General features: G+C 35.3%; 4 protein-coding genes across 5 annotated transcripts; 3 read left to right on the top strand and 1 right to left on the bottom strand.

The window, feature by feature from the left end:
- Positions 5,925 to 6,934, top strand: LOC109709976 (transcription factor bHLH148-like). Its single transcript, XM_020232378.1, has one exon. It carries the CDS (start codon positions 6,078 to 6,080, stop codon positions 6,645 to 6,647), a length of 570 nt encoding a protein of 189 aa, XP_020087967.1. The 5' UTR covers positions 5,925 to 6,077; the 3' UTR covers positions 6,648 to 6,934.
- Positions 11,576 to 16,968, top strand: LOC109710564 (mitogen-activated protein kinase 10-like). Of its 2 annotated transcripts, XM_020233249.1 has the most exons (10): positions 12,185 to 12,223; positions 12,808 to 13,216; positions 13,834 to 13,961; positions 14,094 to 14,153; positions 14,245 to 14,394; positions 14,497 to 14,652; positions 14,766 to 14,977; positions 15,073 to 15,174; positions 15,610 to 15,776; positions 15,888 to 16,968. In XM_020233249.1, exons 1-10 carry the CDS (start codon positions 12,200 to 12,202, stop codon positions 16,334 to 16,336), a joined length of 1,857 nt encoding a protein of 618 aa, XP_020088838.1. In that variant the 5' UTR covers positions 12,185 to 12,199; the 3' UTR covers positions 16,337 to 16,968. The 2 variants fall into 2 exon arrangements, with proteins under 2 accessions (XP_020088837.1, XP_020088838.1); XM_020233248.1 differs by lacking the exon at positions 15,888 to 16,968 and having other exon boundaries at positions 11,576 to 12,223; positions 15,618 to 15,776.
- Positions 18,056 to 18,478, bottom strand: LOC109710288 (stigma-specific STIG1-like protein 1). Its single transcript, XM_020232795.1, is given in 1 exon segment — positions 18,056 to 18,478. A coding segment is annotated over 1 exon segment (423 nt).
- LOC109710897 (cytochrome P450 CYP72A219-like) lies at positions 21,118 to 24,031 on the top strand. The gene is made up of 5 exons (XM_020233699.1): positions 21,118 to 21,570; positions 22,005 to 22,225; positions 22,415 to 22,662; positions 23,017 to 23,389; positions 23,473 to 24,031. The coding sequence occupies exons 1-5, from the start codon at positions 21,294 to 21,296 to the stop codon at positions 23,911 to 23,913; spliced, it is 1,560 nt and encodes a 519-aa protein (XP_020089288.1). The 5' UTR covers positions 21,118 to 21,293; the 3' UTR covers positions 23,914 to 24,031.

Here is a 24,973-nt window from a genome sequence, read left to right as displayed (position 1 = left end):
GTGATTATTAAATCCCAACAACAAATGAACACGATTGATGTGATGCATGTTTACTAACTAAAAAAAGAACTTGTTGCATATAATCCTTCACTTCATTCTATTATACATCAAATATATGTATATATGTAGATTATTATTATTGTATATTTATTTATTTTTTATTTTATACACTAAAGTCCGTGGAAAAGGCAGCCGAGGACACCTGTTCCATCAAAAACTTTTAACGTGCCGGATACACCGTAAATCAACTTTAAATATATTATTAAAAATAATTATTATCCGATAAATTATTTAAATATTTTATATTACACATATCATATTATATTTTATTTTAAGCATTAATCATCAAATATTCTGTACAATTTTTATGATACATTCATACATTAGGTTCTATTAGTTTTATTTCTTTTTCAATGGTGAGATAGATTCTCCTCGTAAAATTGTTGGTGCACCTGATGCACCATAGACCAACTATAAAATTAGATTTTTAAAATTACCTATGCTTAATAATTAGGGAAAACTTCAAAAAAAACCCATGTGGTTTCAATTTTTTTTCACTTTAGTACCATGTGGTATAAAATGTATCAAGTTAGTACCCTGTGATTTTTCACTTTATCACTTTAGTATCCTGTGGTTTAAAGTGTATCAAGTTAGTATCCTGTGGTTTTGCACTTTATCACTTTAGTACCATGTGGTTTTAATTTTGTATCAAGTTAGTACCCTATGATTTTTTAAACTATAGGGTGCGTTTGGTTCGCGCTATTTTTTTAAGATTCCTAGTAATTCAATAGGAATAAAAAAATATGACGTTGTTTGGCTAAACGCATTAAATAATCTAGTTGGTAATATTGGATTTACTTAGGAATGAAATGCATTCCAAAATACTAATCTCAATCTTTTGAGAGAGGGTGGGTATCCTTATATTAATGGATTGGAGTAATTATAATATATCTAATCTCTTTCTTTCTTCTCACCCGCCGGCTAGTTGGTATTATTTTTCTTTACACTCTAACCTTATATCTCTCTCTAAACTTATCTTTTTCTCTCTAAACTTCAACTCTTTTTCTCTCTCTAAACTATGCTATTTCTCCTCCTCTTTTTCTAAAATCTCAACCTTCTCGTTCTCTCTAACCTCGACTCTATTTCTCTTCCTATTTCTTTAATTATAATATCTCTTTTTAACATATATTCTCTCTCTTTTTTCTAAAAGGATGTTGAAATTTTTTATAGTATTATTTAAAATTAATTTTAAAAATAAATTAACTAATTGTATTTTTTTCATAATCTTAAATAACATGACTAAATAATATGACCATACGAACCAAACACTAAAATATTACATTCTTAGTAATAGGATTAATAGGAATAAGATTCTCGGATATCTTTTTACTCCTAGTAATCTTTCATAGTGCGAATCAAACGCGCCCATAGGGTACTAAAGTGATAAAGTGTGAAACCACATGGTACTAAAATGATAAAGTGCAAAATCACAGGATACTAACTTGATACACTTTAAACCACAGGGTACTAAAGTGATAAAGTGAGAAACCACAGAATACTAACTTTATACACTTTAAACACAGGGTACTAAAATTAAAAAGTGTGAAACCACAGGGGTTTTTTTGAAGTTCTTCCAAATAATTATGCATAAGTTAGTTAAATATTGTAAATCACACCTGTCATAGTATATTTTATTTTTATTAAACCATAGTTATTTCAAGAATTTTTCTTGACGAAAAGTAAATCACTTGGGCGGTCCATGAATGACATGGTGAACAAGGTTCAGGCAATAAATAATCTTATCCGGGCAGACGATACGAGGGAGAGAGAAAATGTTTGTTGCGTGTATGCACCACTCTATCTTAGACCAATTTAACCTGTTTTCTTTTGTTAATTTTGATTTTCAATTTTAACCATCCAGTTATCTAAAGTATTTATATAAAAATTTTTAAGATTAAATATTTAAAATAAAAATGTAATAACCAGTGATAAAATTTATAATTTACGGATGATTATATGCATATTCGCAAATTATAAAGAGCAATGTTATATAGCTATCGCTACAACCATCAGGAACTCTCCCTCAACTATTTCCTAATTACCGACTGTTTCTAGAGCAAGTGGCAAAGGACTTGGTGGTTGGTATCCGAGACCCAAGTTCGAATCCTAGTTGATTCACATTTCCAGCTAAATTTATTTCTTAATAAAATAAACGAAGAAAAAAAAAAACTATTTCCCAATTTGAAATGGATCCGTCAACTTTTACTTATTTTAATTATTTTTTAAATTTATTTCTAACTAATAAAATTAGAAAAAAAAAAATAGTAGAGCTAAATAAATGTAATAAATTTTTAACTAAAATAGCTAAAAGAATTTAGTTCTAAAAATTAAGAAGGTGCTAATCCAAAAAGTGCAAGTTGAGCGGTTTTATCAAAAGTACCAGCTGTAGTTCAAGAGGTTTCAATATATATTTATTTCTAAAAAATTAAGCACAATACCTTATTTATAGAAAATAAAAAGTTGGAAACTTCTGCACCATTAATTTTTTAGACAACTTCATACTTAAATAATATATTTTTACCAATCATATATATATAGTTGAGCTAGAATACTCTCGATAGTAAACGGGGCGTTTTACTATCGAGTTGTTTTCGATGATAGAGCTTCCAAATTGACGATCGGCTCCGTTGAACATGATCTATACCGCTTGAAGTGTTTAGAAATCAAATTTCAAATCTTTTCGACATCATTTGCCTAATGATCAACGGGTTTCAAAATTTATAATTTTAATGGTGGATAAAAGACGTTTTCTCGTTTAACGGTGTAAAGATATCCAAATCAATTGAATTTTTGATAGAAAATTCTTTAAACTATTTAAAACAAGATCTATACTCTTGATCTTGATTACAAGACTCCTATCATCATTTTTTAAAGAATATTCATTTTCAGCCATTCATTTTTTGTTCACTAGATAGATAAAAGAATAATATCGAAAGTGCGTGAAATTTGATTTCTAGGTAGTTTAAATGGTTTAGATCATATTTAACGGAGCCGATCGTCAATTTGGAAGCTCTATCATCGAAAACAACTCGATAGTAAAACGCCCCGTTTACTATTGAGAGTATTCTAACTCAACTCTATATATATATATATATATATTTAATAACTACTTAATTTTAATCCATTAAAGTTTTAAAAAATATTTAGTTGAATAAAAAAATAATCATCATTTTATTATATTTAAAGTACCTGCTGCGAAGAGAAGGTATTTAATTAATTGGGCTACTATTTTAAGAAACTCAAGCAACATCAAATAACATAACATCTAAACCCAAAATTATATATATATATATAAATCCAATCCCTAATGGACAAATGCTCTCCCACCTAATTAAGCCCCACTTCTTTTTCCCCTTATAATTCATTCCCTTTTCATAATTTCTACTACATACAAAGTATAAAACCACTAGCTCGCTAACACATCCACCTCCACCACTACCCAACAGCAACAAGGAACATCATTAATTAATTAATTAATACTTGTCAATTAATTATTTAATTAATTAATTGATTATTCTAATATAGTTATACATAACTAGCTGTTATTATTTATTCTAAAATAATAATTTTTTTTTATATATAAAAAAAAAAAGAAGCTGCGTAAAGCGACGTCCACGGATAAAGCAAAAAATGGTGGAGCCTGTTCCGCACTTGCGTAGTGGGAAAGCCAAAGGCGAAGCGAGTAACGCTTTTTTTCTCGGGCTCTCCCCTCCATTATTTTCACGACAAATCATTTACGAACACAAATTAATTTTACATTTTCTAACGTTACACTAGATCATTTATACATTTTACTTTAGCATGCAATTGTATTAAGTCCCTACAATTGTTGTATTAATTAAGTAGAAAATAGGACGTCCAAAAGCAATTACTAATTAACTACTACTGGGATGCATGCATGTGTTTTTTGAGTGTTGATAATATTGTAATTAGAAGATGCGGATCGAGGTGCAGTGTAGTACGTACGTAGAGGAATATATGGGAAGAGTTTTTTAATTTGTTGTTTTTATTAGGCGAGTATCAATCAAATCCCCACCAATATACGTAATGAAATTGTCTACTGATTGTTGCTCGGCTCGTACGGGGTAGCCACATTATTGTGCTGTTGTTGTTATGTGAACTTTTTTTTTTTAAAAAAAAAATCCCAAAAGATTGTAATAAGTGAACTATGGTGGATATATAGCAAATCATGGAAAACTCATTATCTACTTACAAAGTTTCTACAGTGAACTCATTTCCTCCATTATATATTATATTTATTTTCACATACAGTAATAGCTTGTAACCTTTTAGTTATATCTATTAGGGAAGCTTTTTTAGAGTAAGAACATGCTTGTATAAATTATTTATTAGTGTAATAAATAATTTATAGGATAATCGGGTACTCGAGGAGCATTCATTTTCTAGGATAATCGATCCTAACTCTCTCACTCTCTCAGTCTCTCGTAGTTGTTGATCATTCTTTGTATGTTTTTTATTAGACCATTTAGTAAGTAAAATAATATCATAGCTAGCCTCGGCAGTTAAATAATAAAGGTTAATGTGCTCCAATGATTGAACTTAGCTATATAACAAGCTTTTATATTTCAGCTTTATCCTCAGTAATTTTTTTTTTTTTTTGAGAAATAGATAGCACGCTACCCGGTTTATTTATTTCATTTAGAAATAAACTTAGCTAGAAATGTGAATCAATTTGAGGCAAAATCATTTCTCAATTTAATTAACAGTCATCGAGTGTGTCACAAGAATAGTCGATAAATAGACCATGCAAAAGCTACCAACCAAAAAATAAATAAATAAATAAATAAATAAATAAATTCCCCCTTTAGTGATGGAATCATGTAACCTAAAATGAAATAGGCCCCTAATGCCCTATTGGCCTTTCACTCCATTCACATGCCGTGCCACAAACATATTCCCCCCCTTTCCCTTAATAAAACCATTAACACAACATGCTTTGCAAGACCACACACCAAACCCCACTATTACATAAATATAAATATATACTAAAAAGGAAAAAGAAAAAGAGTAAAAAATGTATGAAGACCCCCTCAAACTATATAGGTCATCTAAAATGAGCCTCTCAACTTTACTTTTTTATTTTAGTTTTTATTTGTCTTTTTTGTTTTGGTTGCCCTCAATGTTTTTCGAGACCGCGTTGTCTCAATCTCTACAGCTAAATTCATCTGCTAAATGAATGAAGCGGGTAGCGTACTAGCTTTTTCTAAAAAAAAAACATTATTTTTTTATCAATATTTTCTCTTGAGTTTATTTCATTAAATAGTTATAATTTTATCAAATTAAAAATTTTAATTATTTATAAAATAAAATTAAATCAATAAACAAATAATAGCTAGTTGGGTCACTAAGCTTATCAAACTTTTAAACTTAACTACGTAAAATAATAATTCAAATAAAAATGAAGGTTAAGAGAGTGTATAGGGACCAATCTCAAAATGGCCTTATTACAATATCTTTTGTTAAATGTTAATTGTACAACTCAAATGGAATTGTAATTCTAAGATCCGCTGTCTTGAAATTGAGCCAAGGCCATCCAAATTTTAATATTGAAAACATATGTATATTTAAAAAAATAATAAGATAATGTTTAAAGTCTAACCTTTAGATTGCCATATTATAATATTGCAATTCATTTTTCATTGTAGTGTTAGTAAAAATATTAATTTTTTTAAGTAATACTGTTGGTACATTTATAATATAGATGTAAAATTTACGTTTTAAACTTTTTAAAATTAAAATTTATTTACTAATCATATTAATTTTATTGTATACCAAAAATTATTGAAAAAAAAAACAAAAAAAGAGTGCAAGATGTATATATCTTATTGAATGAGAGTAACAGTTTGTTTTCTATATTCTTTTACCTAATAAAAAATATCGCTAATCTCACCACTAACTCCCCTCTTTCGATAAATCCGCCACATTTCCTTCCTCCCCTCTTTCCTTTCTCTCTTTATCTCTAACTCCATTGAATCATCATCGTCATCACCATCATCATGCTCTCCATCTCCTCTTCCTCCTCCTCCGAACCCTCGTCGTCGTCGTCCTCCGCGACCCGGTCCAGAAAAAAACCGGCCGCTTCCGGGCCCCCGGCCGAGACCAAGTGGCGCACCGGCGCCCAGCAGCGCGCCTACGGCCGCCGCCTCCTCGCGGCGCTCCGCGCCGCGCGCGCCCGCGCCGTCAAGGAGGCCGCCGACTCCGCCCTCGCCCTGACCGCCGGCGGCCAGTCTCGCTGGAGCCGCGCCGTCCTCCTCGCCCGGCGCCGCAAGCCCCTCCTCCTCAAGTCCTCCGCCGGAAAACTCCGCCGCCGCCGCCGCCGCCGCCTCCCCCCGCCACCTCCGGCTCCGTCTCCGGCGAAGCCGAAGGTGAAGGAGCGGCTCCGGCTGCTGGGGCGGCTGGTGCCGGGGTGCCGGAAACTGCCGGCGCCGAGCCTGCTGGAGGAGACGGCCGACTACGTCGCGGCGCTCGAGATGCAGGTCAAGGCGATGCGCGCGCTCGCCGACGCCCTCTCCGCCGCCGCGCTTTCGCCGCCTCCCGATGGCGCCGTCGAAGATCCCCGCGGCTGAGACTGCGCCGAGTTTGATCGGAACATATATTCGACTCGAATAATAAAAAGAGAGATTAATGTCGTACGAGTGATTGGGGATTTGGTGTTGGTGTAAATTCGGATTTAATACTTGTATATTATGACGATGCGTTTTCCCTTCTAACCATGTTGATCGTGATGGTAATTCTGAAAATTTGTTCTTAATTAGGCTTTGTTTTTGTCTCATAATTAAGAAAGCTTGTTAGAGCTTGGTTAGTCGAAAATTAACAAGAGATTATAGGCAAATTGGCCATTTATTTTCCTCAATTCGAATGGAAATTAATGCGAATTTTGGATGTTTCATCATATGTTTTTCTTGTTGCATGCCAAGAGACGATGAAAGTCGATTGAAAGAACCAATCACTACATTATATTATCGAAACACCCAGCTTTTTTAATTATTTAATCTTTTACAGAAAAAAAAAAGTCACTTCTTTTTTTCTTTTTTTTTGTTTTGAAAAATTATTTATGAGCGGATTTCGAGCTTGATACAATTACGAGCCTATTGTTTAGCCTAAATTAGCAATGAAGAAAGGGGAGAATAGAAATAGCAATTCCTTGAACCTTAATAATAACTCTAACATCTCAGTACAATTGCAGATTCGACGAAGATGAAGCATAACCTGAACCAAAGTTCAAAGTACTCGGAGAAAAGGAATATACCAAACTTAGGATTCGAACGAACGTGAAAATATAATTGCATATGGAAGTAGAAAAACGAGAGCGGTTTTCATCTTCCTCTTTTGCCGGCTGGAATCAGCAGGAGAAAAGTGCAGCACGTTATAGACCTAGCCCGGCAGGTTTGTGTTTCGGTCTGGAGCAAAGTAAAACAATTTTTGTTTTCTTCGTTGAATGAACCTTTGTTGAAAGCAAAGACAAGTTACCTATCATTTTTATTCGTATGTTCAAGTAAGTTAATTTATCGAGAAACTTGGGAACCTCAAACAAGATCTGATGCATTTTTGTCAAAGGAAGCGTATACGAATTGATCATAATTGACCAAAGAGAACATAAACACCGCAATATAAATGAGTAAAGCCATTAAAACAAGTCATTCAAGTCCACCCCATCCCTATCTGCTTGAAGAGACCAGAGTTTTCAAATCCAGCTAAATCCAGCAAAGCGAAATGTGAGTAAACTTGTCTGATAATGATTGAAACTAATAAGTGATCGAGGCTTCCTACAATCTCTATTAATACACTTATAAGTGGCCCATCAGTAGCAGCAGCAGTGAATATATCACCTTGTTCATGAAGTAGAACGATGCTGCAGTAATTGCAAAACTGAGGAAATATTTCTCGCGGTTGAAATGTTGTTTGTCGTGCTACGGTCGATAAACCTTGCCATTCTAGGCCATACTAGACACTCCAGAGATCTGAATAAAAGGAGGTGCAGATAAAATAGCCCGATGGCGTGAAATTGATCTTGTTGCTAATGGACATAAGAATCATTCTGAATGGGGAAATTTTTTGTGCATGAAACTGCAGAAAACTTACTCTTAGGGTGCGTTTGGTTCGCGCTATCTTTTTAAGATTCCTAATAATTTAATAGAAATAAAAAAAATATGACGGTGTTTGGCTAAACGCACTAAGTAATCTAGTTGGTAATACTATATTTACTTGGAAATGAGATGCATCCTAAAGTACTAATCTCATTCCTTTGAGAGAAGGTGAATATCCTTATATTAATATATTGAAGTAATTATAATATGTCTAATCTTTTTTTTTTCTTTCCACCTGCCGGCTAGTTGGTATTATTTTTCTTTACACTCTAACCTCATATCTCTCTCTAAACTTATCTTCTTTTTTTTTTTCTAAACTTCAACTCTTTTTCTCTCTCTAAATTATGCTATTTTTCCCTCTCTTTTTCTAAAATCTCAACCCTCTTATTCTCTCTAACNATAAATAAATAAATAAATATATTAATTAAAAAAATATATTTTGTAATTAAAATATATATGTGTGGGTACCCGTGGGTACCCGCGGGTTACCCAAAATGGTCATAGCTTAATGGGTACCCACCCGTTTTACTTATAATTTTTTGGGTTGAAAAAGTTGGTACCCATACCCGCAAATTTGCGGGTAACCCGCTGGTACCCGCGGGTTTGGGTCGAGATTGCCAGGTCTAGTCAGAATACTTCAAGGGTGCGTCTGGTTCGCGCTATCTTTTTAAGATTCCTAATAATCCAATAGAAATAAAAAAATATGGCGGTGTTTGGCTAAACGGATTAAGTAATTTAGTTGGTAATACTATATTTACTTGGGACTGAGATGCATCCCAAAGTATTAATCTCATTCCTTTGAGAGAGGGTTGGTATTCTTATATTAATATATTGGAGTAATTATAATATGTCTATTTTTTTTTTTTCTTCTCACCCGCCGGTTAGTTGGTTTTATTTTTTTTTACACTCTAACCTCATATCTCTCTTTAAACTTATCTTTTTTTTTTCTAAACTTCAACTCTTTTTCTCTTTCTAAATTAAGCTATTTCTCCCTATCTTTTTCTAAAATCTCAACCCTCTCATTCTCTCTAACCTCGACTCTATTTCTCTTCCTATTTCTTTAATTATGCTCTCTCTTTCTAACCTATATTCTCTCTCTTTTTTCTAAAAAGATGTTGAATTTTTTTTATAGTATTATTTAAAATTAATTAAATTAATTAATTAATTGATTGTATATTTTTCGTAATCTTAAATAACATGACTAAATAATATGACCGTACGAACCAAACACCGAAATATTACAATCTTAGTAATAGGATGAATAGAAATAAGATTCTCGGATATCTTTTTACTCCTAGTAATCTTTCATAATGCGAACCAAACGTACCCTTAAAGGAAAGTGCTTGGACATCCGTTTGTTTCACTCGACGATTTGCATGGAGTCTTGAACAAAATGATTTCTTAGAGATGGCAATTTATAAATAAACTTGTATATGGATTGTTTTTTAAAATTATATATGGTGTCCGGTTGTGGTGTTTGTAAAAATACAAAACACATGGTTTTTGTAAGTAATCCACCGTTAGATTTACCACTTTGACCATTTGCAACCGTTTATTCATACTATTTAATTAACCAACCACCTATTCAATTCTAGATGATCACTATCATCCTAACCGCACATTTTTTAATTCAAGGACTGAAAACCTACAAGCACCAATCTTTATATTTTTAAAAGTTTAGGAGTTCAATATTATATTATATATATATATATATATATATATATATATATATATATATATATATATATATATATATATATATATATATATATATATATATAAAATTTGAAAGTATAAAAGAGAACTAATGGACAGAGAGACCTGGCAAGTCTGTATATCTGGAGACTGAAAATTTTTGTTAAATCAAAGTTTTCAAATGGTTGCTTCTACGTAAAAGAATTCTTACTGCCGATAGACTACTCAACCGAGGTCGGTTGGTGGAGCAACATTGTATTTTCTATGTGTTCAATGAGGAAAGCTGCGATCACCTCTTGTGTAACTATGTATTTGTTAGATATCTACTCCTTTGTGTGGCAGGATCGAAAGTGCTCGCTGAGATCTCGGATGATGTTCGAGGACTTTGGATTAGAACAACTGGCCTAAACGATGTTGCGACGAGAACAAAAAATTTAACCCTTTTGTCGGTAATCTGGTGGATCGTTTGGATAAAGAAGGAATAATATTATTTTTCAAGCGAAATTGCCCAATCCTTTCTAGTCGTTGGAGCGTGTCAGACTCTTGATGGCCTTTTGGAACGAGATTCACTGACTGCTGATCCCATCCTTGCCATAAGCTTTTGAATCCTTTTTTTCACTCTTTTTTCTCTAATTTTCTCTTACTTATGTTTCTCCTTTTATTTTTTTCCCGAAAGTTCTAATTGTTCTTACTATGTATGTTTAGTTTATTTTTTCTAATGAATAAAATAAGTAGCTTGTTATCTCTTTCTTAGGAAAAAAGAAAAGGAAAAAAAAAAAAAGAAAAGAGCTAATGGAAAGAGCCCCGTAACATCAAGTACCAGACATTAGACAAGTTGTTTTTCTCTGAAAACAAGTACTAAAAAGCTACAGTAGAGGGTCAAATCCACTGGCGCTTGCGGTTGCACCACTTCGAGCCGTCCAATGGACGGAGGCGTCCACTGGTCCACCTACGCAGCAAAAGAAAAAGAAAAAGAAAAAAAAAGTAAACAAATAAAATAAAGAAATATTAAAATAAAAATAAAAACAACGGCGAAGTTTTCATCGAAATTATTATATTCAGCGAGAAATGAATTCCACTCTACCCGTACCGACCCACCGTCCAAATGCTCGCCAACTTTACCCGATGTAGAAACCGGGCGACGTCAACACCCTCGTGTATCGCACAACGATGAAGTGTAATAATATTCAGCATCTAAATTTTTTTCTTTATTAATAACAGATATAATTTAGTTATTTAGTTATTACGCGCTATCTAAATTTTATTAGATTCAACCAATTCTCTCTGTTCTTGACTTCTTATCACTATTTACTTCTACTTATATTTTTCATTTAAAATAGAGGATATGGAGACTCCTCAAGCGCTACAACTATAGGCCAATTTGGAATGCGTTTTTTAAATTAAACTTTTTGAATTATTTTTCGAAAAATAAAATTATCCATACATTCAATAATATAAGTACAAAATTTAAATTTTGAAGTTCTTATAGTTCATATATATACGCTGATATAGAATTTAGAGATATACAGTTACTAATATATATATATATTTTTTGAGGACAAAGTAGCACGCTACTTGCTTACTGGTATATTTTTTTCGAAATAGTTTATGTTTGTTTGGTTGTAAAATAGAAAAAGAAAAATAGGAAAATCCTTGAAACCGTGCCTCTATCCGGAATATCCTGAGCACCAATTTTTGTCGGCTGCAAGGTGTAGATGATCGAGTAGCGCGTGTAGGTAAAATCGTTTCTGCCGCATCGTTGACTCCTCACCACAAATTCCTAAATTCGGAAATTGGCACGACCCTACGCGTCACAAATAAACTCCTCCAAACCCATAAGATGCAGTAGCGCCTACTGCCGCATCTAATACGTTATATATTTCTTTCTCTCCCCCACTTTTGAAAACTCCCCCATCTCTATCCCCAACCATATCTTTCTCTCTTTATTAAGCTTTTTGATTCCCAGATCAAAACTCTGTAAAATCTCCTGTAGATTTTCTTCTTCTTTTTTATTTTTTGATGTGATATTAGTGTGTTGGTAGGAGCGAATGAGATTGGGATGGAGGAGTTGAGGGCGAGCTGTTGATGGTCGGAGCGAGCGCGTCTGTGAATTGTATGAGGGAGAGGGTTCGATCTCTATGGTCGGTGCGGGGCGCGCGGAGGAGGGGAAGGGATCGGGAGCTCCTGATCCGGAGCAGGGGCAGGTGGGGCAAATGCGGCTGAGATAGTGCGTTTCTGCGCGGCGCGGGGCTCGGATCTGCTTTTTTTTCTTCTGAATTTGGTGCTCCGATTTTGCGATTCGGATCTGTTACAGGGAGAGGAATCTGAGGGACGTAATGGAGCAAGATCGCCGGAAGAAGGTTCGTGATGATGCCTTTGATTTGTGATTTTATGGTTGATTCATATCTCAGGTGAAAATTTCCACTCATAATTTGGTAATTGACTATAATGCGAGGGAATAGCCGCAAATCATGAGGTTTTTGGTTCAAAATTTATCCGATGTTTACATGATTAGTGATTAGAGTTCTACTGTTTGATTCATAATTTGGATGGTTGGAGGAAATTAGGAATCTGGACGGTGCCAAATCTGCTGACTTCCCCTCCAATAGGTTGATCAATTTACTGTTTCAGTTGAGAAATACTGCATGCAGCAGTCTGTTTGAGCATGAATTACACAACACATTTCCGTTCCATGACTTTCAATGTCTTCCCTGCTTTGATCTGCACCAGTTTGCTTCTCTAGTGGAAAGACTTGTTTCAGAAGAAATCTACTATCTTAGCCTCATGAAATTTTACAAGAATGTCATATTTAACCGCCGGCCTATGGGCTTTGTTATTGCGCGATATTGCTCTAGCTTTTAATGTGTATTATAATAATACGTCGCTACAGATTTGCTTTGAACATATATCAATAATGTACTGCCAATGATCTGTATGTTCGCAGAATACATTAGAGACGGACTTCTTCACCGAGTACGGGGATGTCAACAGATTCAAAACCCAGGAGGTCATAGGCAAAGGAAGTTATGGACTTGTATGCTCTGCCATCGATACGCATACTGGGGAAAAGGTTGCAATAAAGAAGATACACGATATCTTTGAGCACATATCTGATGCTGCCAGGATCCTTCGTGAGATCAAACTTCTCAGGCTCTTAAGGCATCCTGACATTGTGGAGATCAAGCACATTATGCTGCCTCCATCAAAAAAAGATTTCAAAGATATTTATGTCGTTTTCGAACTCATGGAATCAGATCTTCACCAAGTCATAAAGGCTAACGATGACTTGACAAGGGAGCACTATCAGTTTTTCCTTTACCAGATGCTTCGTGCGCTGAAATATATCCACACAGGTTTTGTGCTTCCTAACATGATCATTGATGTAATTATATTCTTTCATTTTTGTTTTCATTGGCGATGCGCTTTCATGCTTCCAGGAGGCGGTTTGTGTTACTCTGCAACCTACTTCATAAAGCTTGATAAGCTACATATTGTAATTTTATTATATCTGTCCTTGCCATCTGTAAGAGTTGCATGAATTGTCCTGTTAGGCATATGTAATGACTTATTTTTCTCTCTGTACCGAATTAATGGTAAGAATTCGTCGCGTAGGCCTCATTGGCTTCACATCATATCGTCTCGCTATCTGATGGGCTTAGTTTCGTCTCAGTATGTACAAGATTGAACATATTATGTGTCTTAGTTTGCAGCAAAAGATATTATAGCGATTATTTTTAATTCTGATAGAGAGTGCATTCATGTATTTATGTGTTTGTGTTCCTTGATGGGCTATTCAGAGAGAATTTGTTCCTCATGTACTTGCAGTATCTGTCAGCATGCTAATTATCTATTTCTTTGTTTTCTATTTTTTGGTAGCTACAGCCTTTTCAATCATTGCTACCTCTTAGACCTTCTTTCCATACTCCTTTGTTCTTCTTCCTTTATCTGATATTGATCTATTTGAGTGCAGCTAATGTTTATCACCGAGACCTCAAGCCGAAAAACATACTTGCTAATGCAAACTGCAAACTGAAAATATGTGACTTTGGATTAGCAAGAGTAGCTTTCAGCGATACACCCACTACGATCTTCTGGACGGTAAGAAAAATGAGAAAATTCTTTTCGTTCTATCTTGCTATCTTCTTACAATCAGTTGCTTTCTTTTCCTTTAACATGTTTCTCTTGCATTAAGTCTCACCAGCCTTTTCAATCATTAAATTTACTTGGCAGGACTATGTTGCGACTAGATGGTATAGAGCCCCTGAACTTTGTGGATCATTTTACTCTAAGGTATCTCTGTCGCTGTCATAATGCTTTATATTAACCCCAGCAATAAATCTTTTCAATGATTATACTAATTTTCATTCTTATCTGATTGCAGTACACCCCCGCAATAGATATTTGGAGCATCGGCTGCATTTTTGCTGAGATTTTGACTGGAAAGCCGCTATTCCCTGGCAAAAATGTGGTTCACCAGCTTGATTTGATGACTGATCTTCTAGGGACACCTTCATTAGATACAATTTCTCGGGTATATTTGTTAATTATGTGAAGTTATATGAGTAAATTGCGCTTGCATACTATTCAGCTATAGTTCTCATATAGTTGTTGATTTGACTCGTTTTGTGTTCAGGTGCGAAATGAAAAGGCAAGGAAATACTTGAGCAGCATCAGGAAAAAAGAACCTGTACCATTTTCACAGAAGTTTCCAAAAGCAGATCCTTTGGCACTAAAATTGCTTGAAAGGCTGTTAGCTTTCGATCCGAAGGATCGTCCAACTGCCGAAGAGGTGTGATGGTGCTGCAGTTTCTACCTTTGTGTATTTTCTGCATGTATATTGACTACTAGATGTTATTTAATGTGTGAATGTTGGTAACTGCATACTTGCAATGCGATTATTAGGCATTGGCTGATCCGTACTTTAAGGGTCTCGGAAAAATTGAGAGAGAGCCTTCTTGCCAACCAATTTCAAAGATGGAATTTGAATTTGAGCGCCGGAGAGTGACAAAAGAGGACATCAAGGAACTCATCTTTCATGAAATTTTGGAATACCATCCTCAACTGCTCAAGGAGTACCTAAATGGAACCGAAAGGCAAAACTTCCTTCACTTAAGGTTGAATTTTATCAACGAGGTTATTTGAGTTTTCCTAATTAACTCTAATTTGTGGTCATATTCTTATCAGTCTTTTCTTATGTCCATTTTGTCAGTGCTGTGGATCAATTTAGGAAGCAATTTACTCATCTTGAGGAAAATGGTGGTAGAAACGGGCCAATGATTCCACCAGAGAGGAAGCATGTTTCTCTCCCTAGGTATTGTTGTTTCCCTGTTCAGTTCTACCTGAGTTAACCACTATCTTTTCAGCAATCGAACATCACTATCATCATCATCATCATCATCATCATTATCCTGGTCATCATCACAACCAATATGTCTACACATGCAGTGGGGAAAAAAGAGCATACATGTAGAAATAACTATAGGCTGTACATTCTAGCAAACTAGACTTTTCTCTCATGGCTAACGTACTTCATCAAGGCCGCTGGCCAAAATATTTCCTTCAATTACTGAGCTAGCTGGTCCAACCAAAACAAGATGTCATTGTTGTAGTCTGCATGCTTAATCTAGATTCTGGACGACTTGTCCACCACTTCTTTGGACGTAATTCACTAGTTTTCAGATCCTTTGTTAATTTACTTTTTGTGTGCCTGACTACATGGACTTATTTTGATTGAATATTCACTTAGATCTACAGTGGTGCACTCTTCTACAATTGCTCCAAAGGAACAAAATTATATAGCACCGTCCGGAGAGAAGTATTTCACAGATGAGACACAGAACAATGCAAAATATACCGAAGGCTTTCCTGGGTACCATGCAAGGACCTCACATCTTCCTCAGAGAATTCCTATTGGTACGTAAACCAATATGTCAGATCCATCTTGTTATCTTCTCTGCGTAGTAAGTTAATCTAGTTATACTGGATGACCATTCACTACTAACTAAATAGCATCTTTTGTTTCAGCAAAGCCCCCGAGAGTTGTGGGACCTGTAATGCCCTACGAAAGCGGAAATCCCACAGACATATATGATCCCAGGAGGCTAATAAGGCATTCTTCGGTTCCTTTGCAGCCTACTATACTATTCCCTATTCAGAGTACAATGGTATATATGGGGAGCTCAGAAAGGAGGTCGATGGACACAGATAGGATTGCGGTGCAACATATGCCACCCCCACGCCAAAGTGTGCCCATACAGGGAAACACCGGGGGACCTGAGGTATCTATAGACATGCGGGCCCCTCCTTTCTACATGCCACCCCATGAAACTACAGCTAATTCAGCTGACAACAGAATTACAACAAATTCAGAAGCAACCCTAGCGCAGGCTAATCATCCTTATGCTGCGGTTGCTATTCCTGCTTCTCATGCGCAGGTTCCTTCCTATCAGTATGGCATGTCACAAATAATTTAGTGCTGATCGATAAGAGTTGCTATTTATCGATGTACTGACCCTTTGGAGGGTTTTAATTCTCAAAGGATAGGATAGCAGGAATCTTCAGTAACAAATCGCAGAATAAAACTGAATAACTGGAAGAATTAGAACATAGCAGCATACCGTCACAGAGGGATATTCTGGTGAAACTTTTTATACAACTCAAAAATGTAGGTTTGTTTTCTTCTTCTTCTTTGCCTTTGGTGATATTTGGGCATTCTGCTTCATTCCAACTGTAAGATCGTTCGTAGTTTTATGGACTGTTTTTCGTGAGCAAAGAGTAGATTACTGACTGATGATCAGTCGTGAGCACTGACTTCTGACTTTTTCTGGAAGCCTCTGCATGAACTGGGAAACAACTGTAGAAAAATTTCAGGATCTTGGCATGTTAATCCTTAATGGAAGGTTGAAATTGATTATATTGAGTGTTAGTGGTTACCCTGATTGTTCCTATACTAACTCCATATGTCAACTTTTGCTTAATGTGTTTTCTTCCTCTTCGTTCAGTTTGTTTGTAAACTATATGGGATTGTTTCTGTACTATCCCGATATGACAAGTCGGTTCTTGTACTCTCTGTACTTTGTTTTTATTTTCCTTTTATTTTCTTAAATTTTCTGAGTATCTGGAAAAAAGTCGCAGCATGTGAGTAGTACCCATGCATTTTACCCTTCTTTTGATGATCCTTGTAGGTGCATGACATACATAGTATTGATTTTTCTACCTAACACTCAGTTATAAAAGAACACAACCTGGTCTTGTAGACTCCTCAGTCTACGGCTAGCTTTTTTTTTTAAAAAAAAAAATTCTTTCATTTTTGGATTTTAGCCAGAGTACTCCGATATTTCTGACGTTAGTTTATTAAACATATGCAGAACTTATTTGAACTTTGGATTATTTTAAATTGGCTATTCAATTTTTTGAAAATTTAAGTTTTACTACCCAACTCTTCAATTTCAATTTATTTAACTGAGTGAGTTAGTGGTGATTTAACTTTAAATATAAATATAAATTTATAGTCTCTAGAATTATATAAAATATATTAATTAAACATATAAAGATAAAAGATATATTTAAATTTTGAAGTCAAAATGTTATTGTTGATTGATTCAAATTATAGTAAAATTAAAATTTTAAAAGATTGGCCAATCTTAAACTAATATGGAGATTTGGAACATTAACTTCACGTGAGCAGAATACTAGTTAATACGAAAAGAGTGTAATATGCTCAAATAACTACTACACATTTACCCGAGTTCATATACTCAAAAAGCTCTTCGAGCAAGTGAAAATGAATCTCGATGCGCAGAAGCTCGAAATTCTTCCATACGTGCATTTTCAAATCAATCTACGCTAGATCTAAACAAGCCACATAAGAGCTCAACATATAAGATATATCACACCCCAGTCAAAATATATATTTGAACCTAATACAATTGACCGAAAGCTTGATAACTATTAGATGAGATTTAAAATTCGAAACACAATTACTATACATTTTCAGCTGAATTCATTTAAAAAAATGAACAAAATAGATAAGTCACTTTCTCTCTTAATAAAAGTATTTTGAATCCACGTAACAAACATACGTTGCATTTATATACTGCATCACTCGACGAAGGCGAATAATATTGCAGCTATACTTTATTATACACTTGCATGCAAAATTAGTCCTTTTGAACTTGCTAGTGGAGTACACACTAAGCATAGCTACACATCCCGTATCTGCAGGAGGTGCCTTTCTTGCACCTCTTCTTGCAGCCGCCACAATTGTCGCGATCGTACATAACTACAACGCACTTGCCTTTGCAGCAGGCTCGCCCGTATCAGCACTTCGCCCCGCACCGTCCGCAGTTGAGGCCGTCGGTCATCACATTCACACATCGCCTCTTGCAGCAGTCGGGCCCGGGACTTCCCTTCGAGCGGCACATCCGCAGAAACTTGTCGCATGTCATGGTGGCTCTTGCATTGTAACATTCATAGTAACGCTGGCGAAGAAAACGTCCCGGCCCTGTGAAGGACGACGGCTCGTTCTCTTCGAGTGCTTCGCCGCCCATTGCTAACGAAGAAGCGCTCACCAATGCGATGGCGAAAGCTAAGATGAAGAAGACGCTTCTCACCATTACAAACTTTTAAGTGTTGCTGAATGTGAGAGATATACATAAGGAGGTGAGATTTATACCGATAACGATTTGAACAGAGAGTGATCAAGTTGACCTCTTAGGTAGCGTTTGGTTGGGGAACAAGGGGGGGAATAAGCCCTTGTTCCCCCCTTTGTTCCCAAACGCTATGTTTGGTTTCCGGGAACAGTAATTTCCGGGAATTTGGAATTAGCTGGAATAAGGCTGGAACTGCTGTTCCACCCGTTTCCTGGAACAAGCTTGTTCCTTGATGAGAACAAGATTAATTAAAATCTAAATTTAATTTTAATGGCAGTAAATTATTAATTAATCTAATTAATATATTTAAATTATTATTTATGATTTTAATAATTAAATAATTAAATAATTTATTATTTATAATTAATTAATTAATAATTAGATAATAATTATTATTAATTTATTATTTATAATTAATTATTAATAATTAATAATATTTATTAATTTTTTATTAATAATTATTAATAATTATTATTCTTAATGATAATCGATATTATTATTAATATATTATTTATAATTAATAATTAATAATTAATATTATTCTTAATAATTTAGATAATCGAGTGTTATTATTAATTTATTATTATAATAATTATTATTATTTATTAATAAATATTAATATTAATTATTATTAATAATTAGATAATCAATATTATTATTAATTTATTATTTATAATTAATTAATAAGAATAATTAATAATTATTATTATTTATTAATAATTAATAATAATTATTATTATTATTAATTAGATAATCGTTATTAATAATTTATTATTTATAATTAATTATTATTATTAATTATTATTTATAATTAATTATTAATAATTAATTTTTTATTTATTTTTAAGTAATATTTTTATGTTAATTAATTACATAATATAATTTTAATTTCAAATTATAACGTTTATTCCTCTTGTTCCAATCTAATCATCCAAACACTATTTATCTTATTCCTAGAAACAACCCAATTTTCATCCAAACGCAAAATTGGTCTAATTCCTGTTTATACCTGAACTTGTACCTATCCCTAGAACTAGCAGTTCTTACTTATACCCGAACCAAACGCAGCCTTAGGTTTGGTCTAATTGCAAGTGGTTTGCATTGAGGCTGTTTCTTTTTTTCTTTTTTTTTTAAATACTTGGCACAGATCAGTTAGTTAGGCCGAGTGTTAGGCCTCTGTTTATGGAACTGCGTTTCATTAATCGATCGGGGTCCATCCCAATCTGTGCGTATATGCATTCTCGAAATTCCAGAACAACACGCTCAACTGCACAGTGCAATGATCCACGAACAAAAATGCGGTGCGGCTCATATTGCATGGGCCTCATACTGCATTATATAGTTTTTCTTTTTTGTTCATCGAGATTTGGCTGTCTCATTCTGTAACTTAGTTTATCTTCTGAATAAATAAAGCAGTAGTGTGTTATTTTTTTCTAAAAAAAGTGGTGCGATTTGACACCCATATATGAACTGTTGGATCACATTGGACATTATTTTGAAATGCACAAAAACGGGTGTCTCATCAAGAAGTGTCTAAGTGTATCTACTTAGACCTACAGATTTGAGCCGTCGAATTTCAATCAATTTTCTCTAGGATTTTTAGCTGGTGCTATTGCATGCTTCTAATATCTACAATTTTTTGTTTAGTATATTTTTCCATCAATATTGTGGTATGGTTTCTCGGAATAAAATTGGAACGGCCCCAACCATACATCGTGCATGTGTTGACCAATCCGCATAAATGTTTGCGGGATCCGAAATTGGGCTCGCGTTTTTGGCTTCTTTCTCCTATATATATACATTTAATCCTTCACATAACGCCATTATGCCCAAAACCGAGTACCCTACAATTGTGTTAGGTTTATGGGCCATTTAAAAATTGTACTCTGTCTTGTCCGTACTACACGTGAACTATATATATATATATATATATATATATATATATATATATATATATATATATATATATATATATATATATATATAGAGAGAGTGTAGCGCTACNATATATATATATATATATATATATATATATATATATATAGGGTCCGGTTACTATATTATTATGAGTACGATCGTTCTCGTACTCATAAATCGTTTTCAATGATAGAGCTTCCGAATTGACGATCCATACCGTTAAACATTATTTACAGCATTTAAAACTTCTAGAAATCAAATTTTATAATTTTTCGACATCATTTACCTTACGATCAAGAAGTCACAAATTTGACATTTTTTAATAGCCGGTATGGAATACTTGCTAATTTAAAGGTGTAAAAGAATCGAAATTTGTTGAAATTTTGATAAAAAAATTTTATTCACTATCTAGATAAAGATCTATAACTCGGATCTTGAATTGAAGCATCCGATCATCTTTTTTACATGCGAGAAAAAAAAATTAAAAAAATTAAAAGCCGCGTAAGGCAGGCCATGTTATAAACCGTACTGTGCAATGCCATGGGCCTATAGGTCCGGCCCAACACATCTTAGCGGACCGGGCCGGTCCACGGACTGTGTGTCCCGTTTCCAAGCCTACCTTGCTATTAGTGAGTACACAGAAGCTTCTGCTGGTAAGGAGGCTCCACTGCCACTCCTTGCTCTCCAAGAAACCACTCCGTTCGCTGCTGATGCGACAACTCTTTCTGACTTTCGGATAAGCCAGTGAACAAAAGCATCGGATATGTCAAGCTTAAATAGCGCCACTCCACCCACGCATACCCTGCAGCAGTAGCAGTAGTAGTAGAAGTGTAATTAGCTAATTAAGGATCATTAACAACTAATGGAGCAGCTTTCGTTTCTCGTGCTCTATGCACTATCTCTCCCGCTGCTGCTGTACTGCAGTTGGAGGATCTTCCACTCCCTGTGGTGGAAGCCGAAGGCGCTGGAGAAGCAGCTACGGCGCCAGGGCATCAGCGGCAACCCTTACAGGCTCCTTTACGGGGATATGAAAGAAGAGATAGGGGCCATCAAAGAAGCGTGGTCCAAGCCCATCAATCTTACCCACCACATCGTGCCGCGTGCCGTGCCGTTCATCTATCAAACGGTCCAGAGATACGGTATGATTCCCTTTCGCAGACCCCTGCTTGGCCTTGCTGTACGAATCCCTTCGCTAAACTAAGGTTTAGTTTGGTATTAAGATATATCTAACTCTATTAGATAAAGTAGAGTTGAGGAAAAAATATATAGGAATATGTTTCTGTGTTCTCCGATAGGATAGCAGAAAATATATCGTAATTGGCTCATCGCGGTATGCGAAATATAATATTACGTACGAAAATAAACAGAACATTTTTTCATCTCACCGCACGTAACGCAATCTCCCCGCAATCCCAAATGAAGCCTAAATTTCAGCCGAAAAAGCTGGTTATGAGTTGCAGCATCTGCTGCTACTGCAGATAGAGAAGATGCAGTGCTGCTATACTCTTGTCTACTCTACTGTTCGATTGAATGATCTCGGCTGCTGTGTATATGTATGTGTTCGCAATGACAGGGAAGACGAGCACTGTGTGGTTCGGGACGACACCGAGGGTGATCGTATGCGAGCCGGAGATGATGAGGGAGGTGCTGATGGACAAGCTGGGGCAGATCCAGAAGCCACCGGTGAACCCTCTCATCCAGCTTCTGGCGATGGGGGTGTCGAGCCTCGAAGGAGAGGAATGGGCTAAGCGACGGCGGGCCATCACCCCGGCTTTCCATCTCGAGAAATTAAAGGCGCTTTTTCTGCTCTTTCTAATCTAATATATAAGTATCATCTGGTGTGCCTTTGCTGCATCCTCTTTTATTATAATCTAATATAACGAGCTTTGATAAAACTAGTCCTTACATTACAGTACATGTAAGTATATCCTTCCAATACTTGATTCTCATTGAACATGTGTTCCCTTTCTTCTTCAATTACAGGGGATGATTCCGGCTTTCCTTACCAGCTGCGTCGACATGGTTAAGAGGTGGCAGGGCTTAGTAGCCAAATCTAATGGATCTTGTGAGATAGATATTTGGCCCGAGTTGCAGAATCTGACCGGTGATGTCATCTCTCGAACTGCCTTTGGAAGCAGCTATCAGGAAGGAAAGAAGATATTCGAACTGCAAAAAGAGCAAGCCGTGCTTGTCATCGAGGCTGCGCGGGTTCCTTATATCCCCGGCTTCAGGTGCTTATGATCAATACGTACATATTCGAAAAAATCCTTCAGATTCTTAGTTGCATGGATTGCTTGAGCATTAAAAAAGAGGAATTTTCTAGAAAGTATCATAGAATTAGGTCTGATTCTATTCATAAGATGCCGTAAGAGATTGGATGCAGTAACTAATTAATGATCTAGCAATTATAGAATGAATTATACATTAATTAATTTTAGATCCTATGAAAAGCTATCAGTTGCTTCTCTTTCATGAAAGTTTCATTTCCTGAAATTGTATCTTTATTATTGTCGGTCTAATTCTTTTGATGATCAATTCAATCTCTGATCAGCTCTATGTCCATCTCTTAAACATCTTTGCTTCAGGTTTCTACCTACTGCAAAGAATAGGAGGAGGATGAACATAGACAAACAAATCAAGGGCATGCTAAGAGAAATGATCGATAAAAAGTTGGGTATGATGAGAAGCGGAGAATCCATCGGCGACGACTTGCTCGGCTTGCTGCTGCAGCTAAGTAGCGTGAACAACAACGAGGGCTACGGCATCACAATAGAGGATGTAATAGAGGAGTGCAAGCTATTCTACTTCGCCGGCCAAGAGACCACCTCTGTGTGGCTCACATGGACTTTGGTTCTCTTAGCCAATCATCCAATGTGGCAGCGGAGAGCGAGGGAAGAAGTTATTGCAGTTTGTGGGAGAAACAAACCTGATTTTGAGTCCACTAGCCACCTTAAGATCGTAAGTAGAAGCTTTTGTTTCGACTAAATTTTCCTCTATTTTCAGTACTCAACATTACACAAACTTTTTTATGTATCATGCAGGTTACTATGATACTATATGAGGTTCTGAGGTTATATCCTCCGGTGGTCTCTTTGTTTCGTACTACGATTAAGAATACTAAACTAGGAGAGTTCGTCTTTCCGGCCGGCGTAGATCTTTTGCTGCCGACAATTCTTATCCATCACGATAGAGAATTCTGGGGTGAGGATGCTGAAGAGTTCAACCCGGAGAGATTTTCAGAAGGGGTTTCGAAGGCATCGAAAGTTCCGAACGCATTCTTCCCGTTCGGATGGGGGCCGAGGATCTGCTTGGGCCAGAGCTTTGCTATGATAGAAGCAAAAATGGCTTTGGCCACTATGCTCCAACATTTCTCTTTTGAACTCTCACCTACATATGCTCATGCTCCCTACACTGTTTTAACTATGCAGCCACAACATGGTGCTCAAATCATTCTACAACAAATCGAAGAAACTTGTTATTAGGATTGTAAAATTTCAATGTAAAATGTATCTATAGTATCTTTCACTTTGTGTTAAAGAGCCCAATTGTCTTTCTTAATAAGAAATGTACCTAGTTGATGATTGAGTTGTGGCTTTTTTTTTTCCTTTTGTTGAGAGGACAGTAACATGCTATCATTTTGTTTATTATTTTAAAAATAAATTTAACTGAAAATATAAAGTAATTAAGTTTTGACTCTGAAATTTCACATATAAACCATCAAGCCTTGTATGAGGGGAGGCTTTGATTTCCATGAGTAGGCCTGGCACTGTGCTTGAGTTGTGGTTACGGTGAGATCACGCTTTTGTACTGGTGCTCACAGTGTTCAATTCTTCGAGATTTAACATAACTTAATTAATGCATAGTTATATCCAAAAATTAAAGTGCTTATCGGTACGGATGGTATCCACCCTCCTGTATCGTACCAGTAAAATATATGTACGATACAGCCTTCGTGTCAATAGCACAACTCAAAACTCTCTATTCATGAAATTAGTAAATAATTTTTTTAATAAAATTTTAAAAAATTGATAAAAATATATAATAAATAATTAGCATATTTTGTTGCTAAAAAAATTAAATATTTTATGTTATTACGTGTTGGCATGCATATATTTTTTGCTACCCACTTATAGATATGGTCCGATATGCAGCATGTCGTATAGTGCTGATAAATTTTCGATACATGCCACAACACTTAAATCCTTAATTACATCTCATATAGTTGGCTTGAAGCAATGGCTAAAGAACAAAGATAGTATAAGTCAAAGGTAAACAAATCAAGTTAATCTTTTTGGGATTGATGATTTTGACTTGAAACTGTTACTAGATTGCAGCAAATTTAGATCACAATTTGAACAAAAAATTTAGTGCAGAGTTCTCCATCGAGTTAGGACGGATATGTATTGTCAGATCGAAACTCAATCTTGGTTTGTGAAACATACGAATTCTAATCCGACGGTCAATCCTGTTATCCGTATTAGGAAGCTTCCTATTGATCTTCTTTAAAATTTTTAAATTTTATTTTAATTTTTTTCAACTTTT

The sequence above is a fragment of the Ananas comosus genome, linkage group 5 (assembly GCF_001540865.1).
Source record: "Ananas comosus cultivar F153 linkage group 5, ASM154086v1, whole genome shotgun sequence".
Lineage (NCBI taxonomy): Eukaryota > Viridiplantae > Streptophyta > Magnoliopsida > Poales > Bromeliaceae > Ananas > Ananas comosus.
This window is presented reverse-complemented; position numbering and strand designations above follow the sequence as displayed.

What these genes read in the sequence shown, in the direction of transcription:
- LOC109709976 (XM_020232378.1), top strand. Translation starts at nt 6,078, where the DNA reads ATGCTCTCCATCTCCTCTTCCTCCTCCTCCGAACCCTCGTCGTCGTCG.
- LOC109710564 (XM_020233249.1), top strand. Translation starts at nt 12,200, where the DNA reads ATGGAGCAAGATCGCCGGAAGAAG. An exon ending in CCACTACGATCTTCTGGACG is followed by an intron (nt 13,962 to 14,093) that starts GTAAGAAAAATG and finishes TTTACTTGGCAG; the next exon opens with GACTATGTTGCGACTAGATG. An exon ending in CAAAACTTCCTTCACTTAAG is followed by an intron (nt 14,978 to 15,072) that starts GTTGAATTTTAT and finishes CCATTTTGTCAG; the next exon opens with TGCTGTGGATCAATTTAGGA.
- LOC109710897 (XM_020233699.1), top strand. Translation starts at nt 21,294, where the DNA reads ATGGAGCAGCTTTCGTTTCTCGTGCTCTATGCACTATCTCTCCCGCTG. An exon ending in TCCATCTCGAGAAATTAAAG is followed by an intron (nt 22,226 to 22,414) that starts GCGCTTTTTCTG and finishes CTTCAATTACAG; the next exon opens with GGGATGATTCCGGCTTTCCT. An exon ending in CCTTATATCCCCGGCTTCAG is followed by an intron (nt 22,663 to 23,016) that starts GTGCTTATGATC and finishes TCTTTGCTTCAG; the next exon opens with GTTTCTACCTACTGCAAAGA.